The 19448-nt window shown below is 43.8% G+C and overlaps 2 protein-coding genes across 2 annotated transcripts; both read left to right on the top strand.

Moving 5' to 3' along the window:
• Window positions 1-231: 231 nt before the first annotated feature.
• LOC123442068 lies at window positions 232-2278 on the top strand. The gene is made up of 4 exons (XM_045118181.1): window positions 232-326; window positions 370-835; window positions 1602-2150; window positions 2231-2278. Exons 1-4 carry the CDS (start codon window positions 232-234, stop codon window positions 2276-2278), a joined length of 1158 nt encoding a protein of 385 aa, XP_044974116.1.
• A 13888-nt stretch (window positions 2279-16166) lies between these two features.
• On the top strand, window positions 16167-19346 carry LOC123445217 (protein CPR-5-like). Its single transcript, XM_045122174.1, has 5 exons — window positions 16167-16506; window positions 17304-17360; window positions 17444-17479; window positions 17557-18225; window positions 18319-19346. The coding sequence occupies exons 1-5, from the start codon at window positions 16258-16260 to the stop codon at window positions 18853-18855; spliced, it is 1548 nt and encodes a 515-aa protein (XP_044978109.1). The 5' UTR covers window positions 16167-16257; the 3' UTR covers window positions 18856-19346.
• The last annotated feature ends 102 nt before the right edge of the window (window positions 19347-19448 follow it).

The raw sequence follows: 19448 nt of genomic DNA, 5'->3' as shown, positions 1-19448 counted from the left end.
CTATTACCCCTTAAAAAACAAACACCAATCACCATCACACAATTAGTCAACAAATTACAATCTAACGGCCTTCCACCATCCATGCACCACGACGGTGTGCAGTTACCAAATTAACAAAGGCTGACCGTGCTCCACCTCCTCCTACAGCGAACAACTGTTGCACCTCCCCGGAAAAAAAAACGAGCCAATCAACTACAGAAATTTAGGCAGAATTAACGGCAGCCACACGCCATGTCCTGCACCATCGCCGTCGCCTCCGCCTCCGCCTCCCCCTCCCCGTCCGCCTCCAACTCCCCCTCCCAGTCCGCCTCCGCCTCCCCCTCCCCGTCCGCCTCCGCCTCCCCCTCCCCCTCCCCCTCCCCGTACGCCTCCGCCTCCGCCGTCGTCGCTCCCGCCGATCCGGGTGTCCGAGGACACCTCCCGCTTCCGCTACACCAACCCGACGGGCCACCCTCCTGGGCTCCGGATCGCGCACATCGCTGCCGAGGCCGTGCGACTCGTCGGGGGTGGGGGCGCGCGGTGGGTGGTGCTCGTGGACGACGACATTGTGCTCTCCCCGGACAACTTGGTGGTGATGCTCGGGAAGTACGACTGGAGGGAGATGGTGTACGTCGGGGCCCCGTCGGAGAGCCACTCGGCCAACAACTACTTCAGCCACGGCATGGCGTTCGGAGGCGGAGGCGTCGCGCTCAGCTTCCCCCTCGCCACTGCGCTCGCGCGGACGCTCGACGTGTGCATCGAGAGGTACCCCAAGCTGTATGGAAGCAACGACCGCCTCCATGCTTGCATCACAGAGCTTGGCGTGCCCCTTTCACGCGAATATGGATTCCATCAGGTGTGGAGCTATATCCTTCAACTTTTGTTCGGCACTCAACATTTTTTTTTTGCTATTTACAGCGCTTATCTTATTTGTAGAGATCTTATCAAATGGCTATAAATCTCATCCGAGCAACGCAATTGGGTCGCTTAGCCTGTCGTGCTATGTAGATTCTGCTAGCAAACTGTAGTTCTCAGGCGCGCTCCTCCCCCCATTCCATGCTTCATTAGTGCAATGTGACATGCTATTCATGTCGACTGAACGAATATGGGGATTGCTGAGGAATTAGCCCCATCGTAGATCTTGCTTTGCAAGTTTTGATGCTGATGCGCTGTTTTGAACTTAACTATGGGTATCATGCTTGATTCGTTATGACAGAAAGAAAGTTGATCCTTTGTCTGTGGTACCACCCTAGCTGTGTCCTGATTTGTTACCTCGCTGGTTGTAAAGCATGTACAAAAGTAGGGCCTTGCCAGAGTGTTTATGATAGTGAAAGCAAGTTTGGTTGGGCTTGACTGGTGCTTCCTTCTCATAGAATTTGCTTGCTTGTCTACTTTGTTTACGGTACTATCTTTGTACATCTCTCTGTTGAATAAGCAGTGCATCATTAGAGAAAGAGACAATTACTGATCAAGTTGTTTTGCTTAGTGTGGGCAATCGACCTTTGACTACATATTTTGATTTTCCAGTTCATTTATGTATTATGGATTTGGAATTTTGAATACATCTCTCTAACCTCCCTGCTCTCCTAATGTATGTACTTTCTCTCTGATGTTGTAATCAGTGGGATATCAGAGGCAATGCCCATGGTATATTGGCTGCTCATCCAATCGCTCCTTTCATCAGTATCCACCATGTGGAGTTTGTAGATCCTATATATCCTGGATTGAACTCTCTTGAGAGCTTGGAGCTTTTTACGAAGGCTATGAAAACAGAACCCATGAGCTTCTTGCAGCGCTCAGTTTGTTATGATAAAAAGCAGAAGCTTACACTTGCCATCTCTTTGGGTTATGTTGTTCAAGTGTACCCCAGTGTTCTTCTTCCTCCTGAATTGGAACGATCCGAGCGGACTTACATTGCTTTCAATAGGATGAGCCTGAGAACTGAATTCGATTTTGACACCAAGGAAATTCAGAAGTCTATGTGCAAGAAGCCAGTCTTATTTTTCTTGAAGGATGTTTGGAAGGATGGGAACATAACTAGAGGCTCCTACATAAGGTCAAGTGAACGGGATGACCTCAAAAGGAAGGTGTTTTGCTTTAGGTCACCTCCTTTATCTGACATAGACAAGATTCAAGTTTCTGCGTCCCCATTAAGCAAAAGATGGCATCTGGTTCGTTCTAACATTCCTTAGAAAAATCTCCTCTGCTCTTTCAACCTTCACAATTGCTAACCATCATTATTCTGATATAGGCACCAAGACGGTTATGCAGTGTTGTGAATGTTGGAATTATGCCCTAGAGGCAATAATAAATATAGTTATTATTATAATTCCTGTATCAAGATAATCGTTTATTATCCATGCTATAATTGTATTGAATGAAGACTCATTTACATGTGTGGATACATAGACAAAACACCATCCCTAGCAAGCCTCTAGTTGGCTAGCCAGTTGATCAAAGATAGTCAGTGTCTTCTGATTATGAACAAGGTGTTGTTGCTTGATAAACTGGATCACGTCATTAGGAGAATCACGTGATGGACTAGACCCAAACTAATAGACGTAGCATGTTGATCGTGTCATTTTGTTGCTACTGTTTTATGCGTGTCAAGTATTTATTCCTATGACCATGAGATCATATAACTCACTGACACCGGAGGAATGCTTTGTGTGTATCAAACGTCGCAACGTAACTGGGTGACTATAAAGATGCTCTACAAGTATCTCCGAAGGTGTTAGTTGAGTTAGTATGGATCAAGACTGGGATTTGTCACTCCGTGTGACGGAGAGGTATCTCGGGGCCCACTCGGTAATACAACATCACACACAAGCCTTGCAAGCAATGTAACTTAATGTAAGTTGCGGGATCTTGTATTACGGAACGAGTAAAGAGACTTGCCCGTAAACGAGATTGAAATAGGTATAGGGATACTGACGATCGAATCTCGGGCAAGTAACATACCAAGGACAAAGGGAATGACATACGGGATTATATGAGTCCTTGGCACTGAGGTTCAAACGATAAGATCTTCGTAGAATATGTAGGATCCAATATGGGCATCCAGGTCCCGCTATTGGATATTGACCGAGGAGTCTCTCGGGTCATGTCTACATAGTTCTCGAACCCGCAGGGTCTGCACACTTAAGGTTCGACGTTGTTTTATGCGTATTAGAGTTATATGGTTGGTTACCGAATGTTGTTCGGAGTCCCGGATGAGATCACGGACGTCACGAGGGTTTCCGGAATGGTCTGGAAATGAAGATTGATATATAGGATGACCTCATTTGATTACCGGAAGGTTTTCGGAGTTACCGGGAATGTACCGGGAATGACGAATGGGTTCCGGGAGTTTACCAGGAGGGGCAACCCACCCCGGGGAAGCCCATAGGCCTTGAGGGTGGCACACCAGCCCTTAGTGGGCTGGTGGGACAGCCCAAAAGGCTCTATGCGCCAAGGAGAAGAAAATCAAGAGAGAAAGAAAAAAAAAGGGAGGAGGTGGGAAGGAAGGGGGACTCCCTCCCACCAAACCTAGTCCAACTCGGTTTGGGGGGGGGAGAGTCCTCCCCCTTGGACTCGGCCGACCCCCTTGGGGCTCCTTGAGCCCCAAGGCAAGGTCCCCTCCCTCCCACCTATATATACGGAGGTTTTAGGGCTGATTTGAGACGACTTTTCCACGGCAGCCCGACCACATACCTCCACAGTTTTTCCTCTAGATCGCGTTTTTGCGGAGCTCGGGCGGAGCCCTGCTGAGACAAGGTCATCACCAACCTCCGGAGCGCCGTCACGCTGCCGGAGAACTCTTCTACCTCTCCGTCTCTCTTGCTGGATCAAGAAGGCCGAGATCATCGTCGAGCTGTACGTGTGCTGAACGCGGAGGTGCCGTCCGTTCGGTACTAGATCGTGGGACTGATCGCGGGATTGTTCGCGGGGCGGATCAAGGGACGTGAGGACGTTCCACTGCATCAACCGCGTTCTCTAACGCTTCTGCTGTACGGTCTACAAGGGTACGTAGATCACTCATCCCCTCTCGTAGATGGACATCACCATGATAGGTCTTCGTGCGCGTAGGAAAATTTTTGTTTCCCATGCGACGTTCCCCAACAGTGGCATCATGAGCTAGGTTCATGCGTAGATGTCTTCTCGAGTAGAACACAAAAGTTTTTGTGGGCGGTGATGTGCGTTTTGCTGCCCTCCTTAGTCTTTTCTTGATTCCGCGGTATTGTTGGATTGAAGCGGCTTGGACCGACATTACTCGTACGCTTACGAGAGACTGGTTTCATCGTTACGAGTACCCCCCTTTGCTCAAAGATGACTGGCAAGTGTCGGTTTCTGCAACTTTAGTTGAATCGGATTTGACCGAGGAGGTCCTTGGATGAGGTTAAATAGCAACTCATATATCTCCGTTGTGGTGTTTGCGTAAGTAAGATGCGATCCTACTAGATACCCTTGGTCACCACGTAAAACATGCAACAACAAAATTAGAGGACGTCTAACTTGTTTTTGCAAGGTATGCTTGTGATGTGATATGGCCAACGATGTGATGTGATATATTGGATGTATGAGATGATCATGTTGTAATAGAAATATCGACTTGCACGTCGATGGTACGGCAACCGGCAGGAGCCATAGGGTTGTCTTTATACTAACGTTTGTGCTTGCAGATGCGTTTACTATTTTGCTAGGATGTAGCTTTGGTAGTAATAGCATGAGTAGCACGACAACCCCGATGGCAACACGTTGATGGATGATCATGGTGTGGCGCCGGTGACAAGAAGATCGTGCCAGGTGCTTTGGTGATGGAGATCAAGAAGCACGTGATGATGGCCATATCATGTCACTTATGAATTGCATGTGATGTTAATCCTTTTATGCACCTTATTTTGCTTAGATCGACGGTAGCATTATAAGGTGATCTCTCACTAAAATTTCAAGACGAAATTGTGTTCTCCCCGACTGTGCACCGTTGCTACAGTTCGTCGTTTCGAGACACCACGTGATGATCGGGTGTGATAGACTCAACGTTCACATACAACGGGTACAAAACAGTTGCGCACACGGAACACTCGGGTTAAGCTTGACGAGCCTAGCATGTGCAGACATGGCCTCGGAACACATGAGACCGAAAGGTCGATCATGAATCATATAGATGATATGATTAGCATAGGGATGCTTACCACTGAAATTATACTCAACTCACGTGATGATCGGACTTGGGATAGTGTAAGTGAATCATGAACCACTCAAATGACTTGAGAGATGTACTTTTTGAGTGGGAGTTTAGCATATAATTTGATTAAGTTAAACTCTAATTATCTTGAACATAGTCTAAGTCCACTTTGAATATATTTGTGTTGTAGATCATGGCTCACGCGACAGTCATCCTGAATTTTAATACGTTCCTAGAGAAAGCTAAGTTGAAAGATGATGGAAGCAACTTTGTAGACTGGGCTCGTAATCTTAAGCTAATCTTACAAGCTGGGAAGAAGGATTATGTCCTTAATGCTGCGCTAGGAGATGAACCACCCGCTACGGCTGATCAGGATGTTAAGAACGCTTGGTTAGCACGTAAGGAGGACTACTCAATAGTTCAATGTGCAGTCTTGTATGGCTTAGAACCGGGACTTCAACGTCGCTTTGAGCGTCATGGAGCATTTGATATGTTCCAGGAGTTGAAGTTTATCTTTCAGAAGAACGCCCGGATCGAGAGGTATGAGACCTCCGATAAATTCTATGCTTGCAAGATGGAGGAAAACTCGTCTGTCAGTGAACATGTGCTCAAAATGTCTGGGTACTCAAACCGTCTAGCTGAGCTGGGGATTGAACTCCCGCAAGAGGCTATCACTGACAGAATCCTTCAATCACTGCCGCCAAGCTATAAAGGCTTTGTGTTGAACTACAACATGCAAGGGATGAACAAGTCTCCCGGCGAGTTGTTTGCGATGCTGAAAGTCGCAGAGTCTGAACTCCGTAAAGAGCATCAAGTGTTGATGGTGAATAAGACCACTAGTTTCAAGAGAAACGGCAAAGTCAAGAAGGGCAATTCGAAGAAGAGCAGCAAGCCTGTTGCCAATCCGCCGAAGAAACCCAAAGCTGGACCTAAGCCTGAAACAGAGTGTTACTATTGCAAGGGTATGGGTCACTGGAAGCGCAATTGCCCCAAGTATCTGGCAGATAAGAAGGCGGGCAAAGAAAAATCAGGTATATTTGATATACATGTTATTGATGTGTACTTAACCGGCTCTCGTAGTAGTGCCTGGGTATTTGATACCGGTTCTGTTGCTCATATTTGCAACTCGAAACAGGAACTGCGGAATAGACGAAGGCTGGCGAAAGATGAAGTGACGATGCGCGTAGGAAATGGTTCCAAGGTTGATGCAATCGCCGTCGGCACAGTGTCACTTCAGCTACCGTCGGGATTAGTGATGAACTTAAATCATTTTTATTTAGTGCCTGCGTTGAGCATGAACATTATATCTGGATCTTGTTTATTGCGAGACGGTTACTCTTTTAAGTCAGAGAATAATTGTTGTTCTATTTCTATGAGTAACATCTTTATGGTCATGCACCGAATGTGAGAGGATTGTTCATATTGAATCTTGATAGCGTTACGCATATACATAACATTGAGACCAAAAGAGTTAGTGTAAACAATGATAGCACCATATTTTTATGGCACTGCCGCTTAGGTCATATTGGTGTAAAGCGCATGAAGAAACTCCATGCTGATGGACTTTTGGAGTCACTTGACTTTCATTCACTTGACACGTGCGAACCATGTCTCATGGGCAAGATGACTAAGACTCCGTTCTCCGAAACAATGGAGCGTGCAAGTGACTTATTGGAAATCATACATACCGATGTGTGTGGTCCGATGAGCGTGGAGGCACGCGGCGGATATCGTTATTTTCTCACCTTCACTGACGATTTGAGTAGATATGGTTATGTCTACTTGATGAAGCACAAGTTTGAAACATTTGAAAAGTTCAAGCAATTTCAGAGTGAAGTGGAAAATCATCGTAACAAGAAGATCAAGTTCCTACGGTCTGATCGTGGGGGTGAATATCTGAGTTTCGAGTTTGGTGATCACTTAAGACAATGTGGAATTGTTTCGCAGTTGACACCGCCTGGAACACAACAGCGTAATGGTGTGTCCGAACGTCGTAATCGTACTTTATTAGAGATGGTGCGATCTTTGATGTCTCTTACTGATTTGCCGTTATCATTTTGGGGTTATGCATTAGAAACAGCTGCATTCACTTTAAATAGGGCACCATCAAAATCCGTTGAGACGACACCATACGAACTGTGGTATGGCATAAGACCAAAGTTGCCGTTTCTTAAAGTTTGGGGATGTGATGCTTATGTCAAAAAGCTTCAGCCTGAAAAGCTGGAACCCAAAGCGGAAAAGTGCGTCTTCATAGGTTACCCAAAAGAGACAATTGGGTACACCTTCTATCTCAAATCCGAGGGCAAAGTGTTTGTTGCTAAAAACGGAGCTTTTCTCGAGAAGGAGTTTCTCTCGAGAGAATTGAGTGGGAGGAAGATAGAACTTGACGAGGTTGTCGAACCTCTCATCCCTCTGGATGGTGGCGCAGGGCAGGGGGAAACCTCTGTCGTTACGACGCCAGTTGAGGAGGAAGTTAATGATGATGATCATGAAACTCCAGTTCAAGTTTCTGTTGAACCACGCAAGTCGACGAGATCACGTGCTGCTCCAGAGTGGTACGGTAATCCCGTCTTGTCAATCGTGTTGTTAGACAACAATGAACCTGCAAATTATGAAGAAGCAATGGTGGGGCCAAATTCCAACAAATGGCTAGAAGCTATGAAATCTGAGATAGGATCCATGTATGAGAACAAAGTGTGGACTTTGGAGATACTACCTGAGGGCCGCAAGGCTATTCAGAACAAATGGATCTTTAAGAAGAAGACGGACGCTGACGGCAATGTGACCGTTTATAAAGCTCGACTTGTGGCAAAGGGTTTTTCACAAGTTCCAGGAGTTGACTGCGATGAGACTTTCTCACCTGTAGTGATGCTTAAGTCCGTCAGAATCATGTTAGCAATAGCTGCATTTTTCGATTATGAAATCTGGCAGATGGATGTCAAAACGGCGTTCCTTAATGGTTTCCTTAAGGAAGAGTTGTATATGATACAGCCCGAAGGTTTTGTCGATCCTAAGAATGCTAACAAGGTGTGCAAGCTCCAGCGATCCATTTATGGACTAGTGCAAGCATCTCGGAGTTGGAACAAACGCTTTGATGAGGTGATCAAAGCATTTGGGTTTATACAAGTGGTTGGAGAATCTTGTATTTACAAGAAAGTGAGTGGGAGCTCTGTGGTGTTTCTAATATTATATGTGGATGACATATTACTGATTGGAAACAACGTAGAGTTTTTGGAGAGCATAAAAGGTTACTTGAATAAAAGTTTCTCTATGAAGGACCTAGGAGAAGCTGCTTACATTCTAGGCATTAAGATCTATAGGGATAGATCAAAACGCCTGATAGGACTTTCACAAAGCACATACCTTGATAAAGTTTTGAAGAGGTTCAAAATGGAACAGTCCAAGAAAGGGTTCTTGCCAGTTCTACAAGGTACGAAATTGAGTAAGACTCAGTGCCCAGCAACTGATGAAGATAGAGAGCATATGCGCTCCGTCCCCTATGCTTCAGCCATAGGTTCTATCATGCATGCAATGTTGTGCACTAGACCGGATGTTAGCCTGGCCATAAGTATGGCAGGTAGGTTCCAGAGTAATCCAGGAGTGGATCACTGGACAGCGGTCAAGAATATCCTGAAGTACCTGAAAAGGACTAAGGAGATGTTTCTCGTATATGGAGGTGACGAAGAGCTTCGCCGTAAAAGGTTACGTCGATGCAAGCTTTGACACAGATCCGGACGACTCTAAGTCACAAACCGGATACGTATTTATTCTTAATGGGGGTGCAGTAAGCTGGTGCAGTTCCAAGCAAAGCGTCGTAGCAGATTCTACATGTGAAGCGGAGTACATGGCTGCCTCGGAGGCAGCTAAGGAAGGTGTCTGGATGAAGCAATTCATGACGGATCTTGGAGTGGTGCCAAGCGCATTGAATCCAATAACCTTGTTCTGTGACAACACTAGTGCCATTGCCTTAGCAAAGGAACCACGGTTTCACAAGAAGACCAGACACATCAAACGACGCTTCAACCTCATCCGCGACTACGTCGAGGAAGAGGACGTAAATATATGCAAAGTGCACACGGATCTGAATGTAGCAGACCCGCTGACTAAACCTCTTCCACGGCCAAAACATGATCAACACTAGAATTGTATGGGTGTTAGATTTATTACAATGTAATTCACATGGTGATGTGAGGGCTGGATTATTGACTCTAGTGCAAGTGGGAGACTGTTGAAATTATGCCCTAGAGGCAATAATAAATATAGTTATTATTATAATTCCTGTATCAAGATAATCGTTTATTATCCATGCTATAATTGTATTGAATGAAGACTCATTTACATGTGTGGATACATAGACAAAACACCATCCCTAGCAAGCCTCTAGTTGGCTAGCCAGTTGATCAAAGATAGTCAGTGTCTTCTGATTATGAACAAGGTGTTGTTGCTTGATAAACTGGATCACGTCATTAGGAGAATCACGTGATGGACTAGACCCAAACTAATAGACGTAGCATGTTGATCGTGTCATTTTGTTGCTACTGTTTTATGCGTGTCAAGTATTTATTCCTATGACCATGAGATCATATAACTCACTGACACCGGAGGAATGCTTTGTGTGTATCAAACGCCGCAACGTAACTGGGTGACTATAAAGATGCTCTACAGGTATCTCCGAAGGTGTTAGTTGAGTTAGTATGGATCAAGACTGGGATTTGTCACTCCGTGTGACGGAGAGGTATCTCGGGGCCCACTCGGTAATACAACATCACACACAAGCCTTGCAAGCAATGTAACTTAATGTAAGTTGCGGGATCTTGTATTACGGAACGAGTAAAGAGACTTGCCGGTAAACGATATTGAAATAGGTATAGGGATACTGACGATCGAATCTCGGGCAAGTAACATACCGAAGGACAAAGGGAATGACATACGGGATTATATGAATCCTTGGCACTGAGGTTCAAACGATAAGATCTTCGTAGAATATGTAGGATCCAATATGGGCATCCAGGTCCCGCTATTGGATATTGACCGAGGAGTCTCTCGGGTCATGTCTACATAGTTCTCGAACCCGCAGGGTCTGCACACTTAAGGTTCGACGTTGTTTTATGCGTATTTGAGTTATATGGTTGGTTACCGAATGTTGTTCGGAGTCCCGGATGAGATCACGGACGTCACGAGGGTTTCCGGAATGGTCCGGAAACTAAGATTGATATATAGGATGACCTCATTTGATTATCGGAAGGTTTTTGGAGTTACCGGGAATGTACCGGGAATGACGAATGGGTTCCGGGAGTTCACCGGGGGGGGGGGGGCAACCCACCCCGGGGAAGCCCATAGGCCTTGAGGGTGGCGCACCAGCCCTTAGTGGGCTGGTGGGGCAGCCCAAAAGGGCCCTATGCGCCTAGGAAAGAAAATCAAAGAGAAAGAAAAAAAAAGGAGGAGGTGGGAAGGGAAGGAAGGACTCCCTTCCACCAAACCTAGTCCAACTCGGTTTGGGGGGGGGGGGGGAGAGTCCTCCCCCTTGGACTCGGCCGACCCCCTTGGGGCTCCTTGAGCCCCAAGGCAAGGTCCCCTCCCTCCCACCTATATATACGGAGGTTTTAGGGCTGATTTGAGACGACTTTTCCACGGCAGCCCGACCACATACCTCCACAGTTTTTCCTCTAGATCGCGTTTTTGCGGAGCTCGGGCGGAGCCCTGCTGAGACAAGGTCATCACCAATCTCTGGAGCGCCGTCACGCTGCCGGAGAACTCTTCTACCTCTCCGTCTCTCTTGCTGGATCAAGAAGGCCGAGATCATCGTCGAGCTGTACGTGTGCTGAACGCGGAGGTGTCGTCCGTTCGGTACTAGATCGTGGGACTGATCGCGGGATTGTTCGCGGGGCGGATCGAGGGACGTGAGGACGTTCCACTACATCAACCGCGTTCTCTAACGCTTCTGTTGTACGGTCTACAAGGGTACGTAGATCACTCATCCCCTCTCGTAGATGGACATCACCATGATAGGTCTTCGTGCGCGTAGGAAAATTTTTGTTTCCCATGCGACGTTCCCCAACAGTGAAAGGATATGTTAATGGTACTTTGTTTATGTTTGTTCGGCAATGTGGACGCGGAGCATTCGGCTCAGCCTCTGATTCTCTTGATTGATGGAGATCAGAGATGTATATTTTCTGTCCAGATGATACCTGCAAGATGTAGTTACCATCCTACATTCTTTGGATCAAGTGTTCTGGAGGCTCTTTTTCTGCCTCAAGCACTTGGCAGTAATTGGCTGCTTCTATACTACTGTTAAACAAGCAAACAAGAACTTTCTTACGTGTACCCAACAATTATCTTTTCTTATTTTTTTGTTTCTGCTTTCTTTTATTATTTTCTGCTTTATTTAATTCCAGCAACTATTCCCTATAGCAAAAATGTGTGACATGGTCCAACACATATCTTACAGTATTTTAAATGACCACAAAAATAATTGGGCCCATTGGAATATGTTTGGATTTTTCCATGGAATTTAAGAGCACTTTTAAATGCAAAAATGACTCTGTTTTGATGGTGGGGTCCACACCAACGTCGAGGGTGATGTTGTTTTCCTTAATAATAATTGTTTTGGATTATTCCACAATTGTGCAACATTTTTCCGATGTTGTTTGGAAAATTATTTTATTTTCATATAATTCAAGTGGCTTTTTACGTGGAATTTGAAAAGAGATATGAATTTCAACTTGATCATATCCAATTTAGCAAAATGATTTGTTGCTGATCATGATCATCATTGTAGCTTAATTACAATGCTTACAGTAGCAAAAGCTGAGGATGTCACAAGACCGGCATACCCCATTAAGAAGCCACAATTCTTCACCTGTGAGGTAGCTCTAGAAGCTTTAATTTCACGTCAACCGATTATTATGATTTGTTGCTCAGCAAAGGACCTACCTATTATTATGATTTTACACTATCGTTTCCGTTCACTGGTTATATATGTTGGGACTGTTGATATTTTTTGTGATTTGCAGTTACTCACAACGGATTTCTGTTTGATTTTTTGGAGTTTCTCGAGGTGATACCTCAACCTTTATATGCAAGTGTCAAAAGATCTCAGGTTGTATATATTTCCTTTGAAATATCAGGTTGTGTCCTGTTCTAATGCCAGCTTATCTGTATTTTAAGCCTTTTTTCAAACATCGAAGCTAGATATGATGCATCAAGTGAAGAAGTTAGGATTCATTCCAGCTTGCTGCAACCTTCAAGTGAGCCCAATGTTTCTCCTTGTCTTATGTTACTCCAAACATTTTTTCCATTATTTCACTGAATACATTTGTTTCCAATTTTTCAATTGAGTGCAAGTAATGTGTATATTGTGTGTGTTTCAATATTTTTGCAGCTATATATATATATACTAAAATTTTAATATAAAAAGCAATTTATAAATTATTCGATTAGTCGTGCGTTGCACGTGCATGCTAACTAGTACATCTAAAAACAACCAATTCCGTGATACAAAGTTTCTGAACATAATCTTTGCATACTTTTTATTGAATGAAATACTCAACGGTTTCCACAAAATCCACAAAACATTCCTGAAGATTCTGTAGGAATCGTCTTTCATTCTCGAGTTTCTAGGAAGGGAATCACTTTCATCCTTAAGTTTATGGGAAGGGAGTCGTATTTCCTCCTCAAGTCTTTGAAGGAGAAAATTGCAAGACTATAAAGCATGTCATGCTGAAGACTAACAAATGACGATGATCCCTAATTTGCGCGCAGCGACCATAGAGAGGTGGCTAATCTCCCTACCACGAACAACAAGTCCTCCCGTGCTATCTTGACAACACCGGGAGCCTTTATGTCAAGTTAGAGAACACATTTCTTCCGCAATGTCTCTCATTCTCTAGTATGCGTTGGTTGCTAACGAAATACATGGAAATCTACAACATGACCGACAGATTGTTGAATGACACCCTGATGGATCTACCTCAAGCTACCTGCCTTGCAACTTCTCTAGTTCTTTCTTTTCCGTTTTTGGTATTTAACTTTTGTGTGTTTCTCTCGACCTTTTCTTTGGGGCTGAGCAACCCCTTCTTCTTATGCTCCTCTTTGCACCCTCATTGACACCTCTTGGTGGTCAGTTAAGGGCCGCACCATCGTAATTTTCACCCCCACCCCACCCCCCATCAATGAAAAGATATGCAATATCCGTATTGGCGAGAAAAAAATGTTTCTCTCCACATCTTTGGCAATTAATGCTATGAGACCGTTTTTCCACATGGAACATCAGGCCTTTGTACTACTTTCGTAAAACAAAAAGGAACAATGTACTACTTCCGTATTTCTGAAGCACTATGTTATGATAGCTCCACCAAACGAACAAGTTCATATAATCCCGTTATTGTTCATCGTAATACTTTATTTTTTTTCTAAAAGTCATAACAAAAGCCATCATTGTGGGGATGTAACTCAGATGGTAGAGCGCTTGCTTAGCATGCGATTGCTACACATTGGTCATTTAATTAGTACTACGTTCGTAAAAAACACTTGTACGTATATGACGTTAAAATTCAAAATTTCTAGGGGATAAATTACCATCTCTGAAGCACTATGTTTTGATAGCTCCACAAGACGAACATTTCTAAAGAACCATGATTTGATAGTTCCACCAAACCAACAAGTACATATAATCCCGTTCTTCTTCATAAACTTATACTCTATATGTCCTTATGATTATGTCATTAGAACCAGTAATGAAAATTTAACAACTTAGGGATGAAGCTCAGATTGTAGAGCGCTTGCTTAGCATGCAAGAGGTACGGGATCGACACCCTACATCTCTATGTTTTCTTTGTAATTTCTCTCTTGAAAGATTTTTCTTCTTCTACGCAAGCGTGATACCAGTCTGCGGGTGAACTTTGCTGTCATTCTTCGGCAAAAAGGAAAAACTTTGCTGCCATTGTTGGCTTCAGGAAATGAAAAGCCCGTTGAGATGCAAGCAAGCAAAATCACCAGTTTTGCCGTCACGGAAGCATGTGCAAGTAGTACGCCATCCATCACACAATGGCCACAAATATGATTTCCATTGATTTCTCCAAACAAAAACGATTTGTGTCGATTTTGAAATAATTCCATTGATAAAGTTCAACGAAACCATTGATTTTCTGCCAATGACAATCACAAGCATCTGCAAGTAGTACGTCATCCATCACACAATGGCCACAAATATGATTTCCATTGATTTCTCCAAAAAAATGTTTTGTATCGATTTTGAAATGATTCCATTGATAAAGTTCAACGAAACCATCAATTTTCTGCCAATGACAATCACAACCATATGTTTGTCCTTGTTATAAAAAAAACATATGTTTGTCCTTCTCAAAGTTTCTAATCCATCGATGCATCTTTGAAATCATTATGTTCTCAATTACATCATTCATTTGACACAAAACCGCTTCAGAATCAAAACTTCAAAGGGCAAGTGAAGTCGAAGCTGCCACTAGGTTGATGGCATGTCGGGCGGCACAGGGTCTCCGCCCCTGTGCCATCGCGGACACCCGACCACCGTTGCATGGAGATGACACCAGGTCATCGTGGCGTGATGCATCTGTCGCCACGGTACATATGGTCTTTTTTAACATTTTCATCCGTAGATGATCTTTTTTAATCATCCTTTATTATTAAATAGCTACAACCCACTATCTAATTTTCCTAACCATACAACCATGACATATAAACAAGTATGCATGCAAGACATAAATAATATTTTTTTGCATTACTCTACGCATGCAATGGTACCACATCATTAATTCATGCATATTAGTCATAAGTACTCCCTCAGTCTGGAAATACTTGTCGTAGTAATGGATGTATCTAGATGTATTTTTGTTTTAGATACATCCATTTGTATCCATTTTGTGATAAGTAATTCCAGACGGAGGGAGTAGTTTTTTTCATTAGAGTTCATCCTACATATTTTGTTAGAAACTACTCCCTCCGTTCCTAAATATAAGTCTTTTAAGACATTTCACTACGAACTACATATATATATATATATATATATATATATATATATATATATATATATATATATATATACTTTAGAGTGTAGATTCATTTATTTTGCTTCGTATGTAGTCCACAGTGAAATCTCTTAAAAGACTTATATAGGAACTAAGGAAGCATAATTTTCACTCTCTTTTAATACGCTTTGTATTTTATTGTTTCTAAGGGGTTGTTTGGTTGTCGGCCGCACCTCGCCACACCACAAGTGTGGCGCGCCACAGCTGCTTAGACTGTCGTTTGGTTTCTTACAAATATTTGGCTCGCCACAACCTACAGCCTGTTTCGCAGTAGACCTTTTTGTTAAAAGTGTGACGTCCGTTTTTTTGCTCGCCACAATCTACGGCGCGCCGCAAAGTATGGCTTAATAAGTGTGGCAATTTAAGTCATGAACCAAACAACCCCTAAGCTTACATTTGTTTTTCATTAGTTTTAGATTTTTTATAACAACTATTTATCCATATTTTAGCAATGTTTCCGCAGCAACGCGCGGAGCATCATCTAGTTTCACGGAAGAGGTGGTCCTTTTTGACGAAAAAACCTCTTCTTGTCGCCGCAAACGAGAGAGGTGAAGCCGATTTGGGAAAATTTTATAGGAGGGGTAACTTGGTCTTACCATGTTAGCCAAATCCTCTTCATGATGTAAATGTCTAAAAAAGGGGGGAAATGATAAATTGGCAAGTAAAATTGGTTAAAGATCATGTATACTCCTTTCGTTTTTAAGATTTTTTAGAGATTTCATTAGAGGTTTACATACAAAGCAAAAAGAATGAAACTATACTTTAAAATATGTCCATGTACATCTGTATGTAGTCCTCTAATAAAACTTTAAAAAAATTATATTTAGAGGGAGTAGTATACAATGTAAAAGAAAGCTTGGGAAAGATGGGGCAAAATCCCATTTTCTCAACGAAATATCCAACGGCTAATTCAGCCGAACCGCCGCGCATATGTAATTCCCACGCGCTTCGTTTTCGTTCTTCTCGGCCGTTCCCCATTCAGTCTCCATCTAGATCGCGGAACCAGGACAAACCCCATTTGATTACTCCCCCGCTACCCCCTCCGGGATGGACGACGGGCCCCGCCTCGCCGGCGAGCCCGCGCACGTGTCCTCGCCGGCATCCTCTTCCAGCTCGCGGGCCTCCCGGCCGCGTAAGGGGGTGCGGCTCCGCCCGCTGCGCCGGCGGCGCGGTCCGGCGCCCGCCACCCTGGCCTCTCGGGGCGGCGACGGCGACGGCGAAGATAATGGCGGCGCTGCCGCGCAGGACGACCTCGCGCTGCCACTGGGGATGTCGTTCGCGGCCGTTCTCGCGCGGGTACGTGCTCTGCCGGCCGGTGGTACACAATAAAGTCTCGATTTTTAGCTTGGTACTAGTACGCGGTTGCGCCAGTCCAGCATTTGTACCCCCTCTGATCCGAGTTAATTGAATTCGGATAGGAGGGAGTAGCATTTTCCTTAAAACTATATGCTGCCTTTACACAGTTGCATCATCTTTTGGTTTTGAGGTTTGCACATTTGTAATTGTACTGCACCAATGCATATGCTGTAAAACCTCCAGTCAACATAGAAACCCGAAGAAGTGTTTACGCCTTTAAGGGTAGTTTCATGGAACATAAGTTTAGTAGTGTGCCTATTGGAACTTGGAAGGAGAACCTCCTTCTGTATTGTGCAGCAAAAAAGTAAAGGAAAATTTACTGTTTACTTGTACTAGCATGGGGTGATATAATTATAGATGAAATAGCATGGTGTATAATGTTGGCAAACCGTGGCTGCTTGTCCGACTGAGCACAGCTTGTAAAGTTTGTGCAACATCTGCTATTCGTTCCAAGATTCCTCATTACTAATTTCCATATCTGTGGTGCATGCTAAACACTCTAAAATTGAACTGTTGAATGTGCTAAGCCTTTCTTTCCTCCACCTCTGCTTATCAGTGCATCAACTTATGCATGTCATTCGTTGTGTTTTCATCCCACAACTACACACTTGTTCTCTTTAGTAAACGATACATTGTACTCACCTGCATACCACTACACATTTGCGTTTCATGATCATTTTGTTAAATGGTCTACCTTATTGGTCAGAGTAATAAGGAGTTCCTTCCCCTGATGATAGGTTATGAATTCGAGCAATGATTCAGGAGAAAGATTGCATCCGGTCATCCTTTCCAAGGTACATGATTTCTGATTTAGCGATAAGCTCTGTAAACCATTTTAAAAATTGTTGTCTCAAATCAAGCTGGATTCGAAATGCAGATCTGTACCTCAGCAGTGAAGGAATCTTTGGCAAATGTAAGCATGGGCCTCTTTTTTGGAGCTTACTTTTCTGTTGACATTCCTTGCATATCTTTTACTTATCAGTTGTATAGACATATGGTGACAGGTTTGACAGTTTCATGAGAAATTTTGAGAATTCATTTAGCAGCACATTGAGGACGCTTCATCGTATTAATGAGATACCTGTCAACCAGAGAAGTCCTACTCCTGAATACTCTTCTACGCATGGAGGCTCTGGGGCTGTAGGAAACTCGAGCGCTGTTGATCTGCAAAATCATACAAAAGAAATCGAGCAGGACCTCGTGAACTCTGCAGAAAGTCAACTTGTTCTTTATGCCAGAGACAATCAACAGCTGGCGGATTGTGCTCATACCAGATCCTCCCGTGTAGCTGATCGGTGCATTCTCAGTGCTTTTGAGAGATCTGTGAAGGAGCAGGCTCGCTCAAACGAACTCAAGGAATGTGAGATTAGTCTTAGCATGAGAAAGCTGCAACTGAAACAGTCTGAATTAGCTCTTAGCTCCTCCTCACACATGTTAGAGAAGATTAAGTTGTCCTTTGGTTTTCAGAAAGCTTCCTTCCAAGGAGAGAAATTCAGGACTCAGATGCAGGACACAAGGCATGCAGAAATCCTGAGGACACTTATAGATTTCCTTGTTAGTGCAGTGCTAATCATGTCAGTGTGTTTTGCTTATGGAACTTACGTTCACTCGTACCAACGGATAACTGATGTTACAGCAGCTTGTTCAGCTGCTTCAAGGGTACGTTCATGTACCCTGTCGCTAAAAATTACTCTTGATAAGTCTCTTTGTTGATCAGAAGCTTCTCACTGTCTCTTTTCCCACCTCATGCAGGGATCTAAATCTTGGTGGGTGCCAAATTCAGTGTCAAACTTCAATTCTGGCTTGCAATTCATCAGATGTCATGTGATAGCAGCAACACGCATGTGCTTTGGCATAGTAATGATTGTGGCAATTGCATGGCTAGCATCCCAGCGTTCCGCACTGACTGGATCAAATATGCCTATAACTTTCAATTTCATTTTGTTGGGAGTTATTTGCGGCTTTGCTGGAAGGTTTTGTGCCAACACTCTAGGCGGTGATGGAAATATCTGGCTTGTGTTCTGGGAGATACTTTGTTTCATCCATTTACTCGGGAACTGTTATCCATCTGTTATTTACCATGTTCTTCATGGTCCTATATCAATATTTCACAGCAAGGACGGTGTATGGCTGCCGTACTGGGTTCGCCGGTGCATATTCTATGCTGCGCTGGGGCTTGTTCTCCCGGTCTTGACTGGCTTACTTCCATTTGCTTCTCTCTCTAACTGGAAGGACCATTTCTCTGAAGAGATAAAATCCCTCTTTGTTGGTGACAAAGTTGAAGCCTGAAGTATCTTGGATGCAATAATTGCCACTACGCTGATTGGCACACTGCTATTCTGTCTTGTCCCGGTCAAGTGTTCAAATAAACCTTTTGGACTTCTGGACAAGTAAGTTATGTTGAATTGGACATTTGCCTCGGAAGTTTATCCCCTGAGAAGGAAAATTTGGATGGGAGTTCATGACATTGTTGAATCTTGAAGGAAGAATAGTTGAAGGTATCAATGCTTGCAGTCAAATGGTGCAAGCTTCTTCGTTGTAGTGAACTTGTGACCTTGCACTCAGATTTCAGGTATCAATGCTTCAGTTTGCTGTAGTGTGTTAAGAGTGCAGACCGGTTAACTGCTACCTGTGATGTAGTTATGTTCGTCTAATATTTCTCCTGGAATGAGAGTCTTTTCTTGCCTCACTTGCCGTGTAAATTCAGAGACAATACGGTGTTAAGACTTAAGAGTGCAGACCGTTTGAGTACCACCTTTATTGTAGTTATGTTCTTCTAATCTTTCTCCTGGAATGAGGTTTTTCTTACCTCAGTTGTGCAGTCTGTTTGCTCGCTGCCAATATCTTGTGTTGACCGCTTACTCATAAAATGTTTATGCTGC

This window comes from Hordeum vulgare, chromosome 3H (genome assembly GCF_904849725.1).
Source record: "Hordeum vulgare subsp. vulgare chromosome 3H, MorexV3_pseudomolecules_assembly, whole genome shotgun sequence".
NCBI lineage: Eukaryota > Viridiplantae > Streptophyta > Magnoliopsida > Poales > Poaceae > Hordeum > Hordeum vulgare.
The sequence above is the reverse complement of the archived record's forward strand: the minus strand, read 5'-3'. Positions and strand labels throughout refer to the sequence as shown.

Excerpts from the sequence above, each read along its gene's own strand:
- LOC123445217 (XM_045122174.1), top strand. The coding sequence starts at position 16,258 with ATGGACGACGGGCCCCGCCTCGCCGGCGAGCCCGCGCACGTGTCCTCG. Across the intron at positions 17,361-17,443 it reads ATCCGGTCATCCTTTCCAAG|ATCTGTACCTCAGCAGTGAA; the intron begins GTACATGATTTC and ends TTCGAAATGCAG. Across the intron at positions 17,480-17,556 it reads TGAAGGAATCTTTGGCAAAT|ACATATGGTGACAGGTTTGA; the intron begins GTAAGCATGGGC and ends TCAGTTGTATAG.
- LOC123442068 (XM_045118181.1), top strand. The coding sequence starts at position 232 with ATGTCCTGCACCATCGCCGTCGCCTCCGCCTCCGCCTCCCCCTCCCCG. Across the intron at positions 327-369 it reads GCCTCCGCCTCCCCCTCCCC|TCCGCCTCCGCCGTCGTCGC; the intron begins GTCCGCCTCCGC and ends TCCCCGTACGCC. Across the intron at positions 2,151-2,230 it reads TAAGCAAAAGATGGCATCTG|GCACCAAGACGGTTATGCAG; the intron begins GTTCGTTCTAAC and ends ATTCTGATATAG.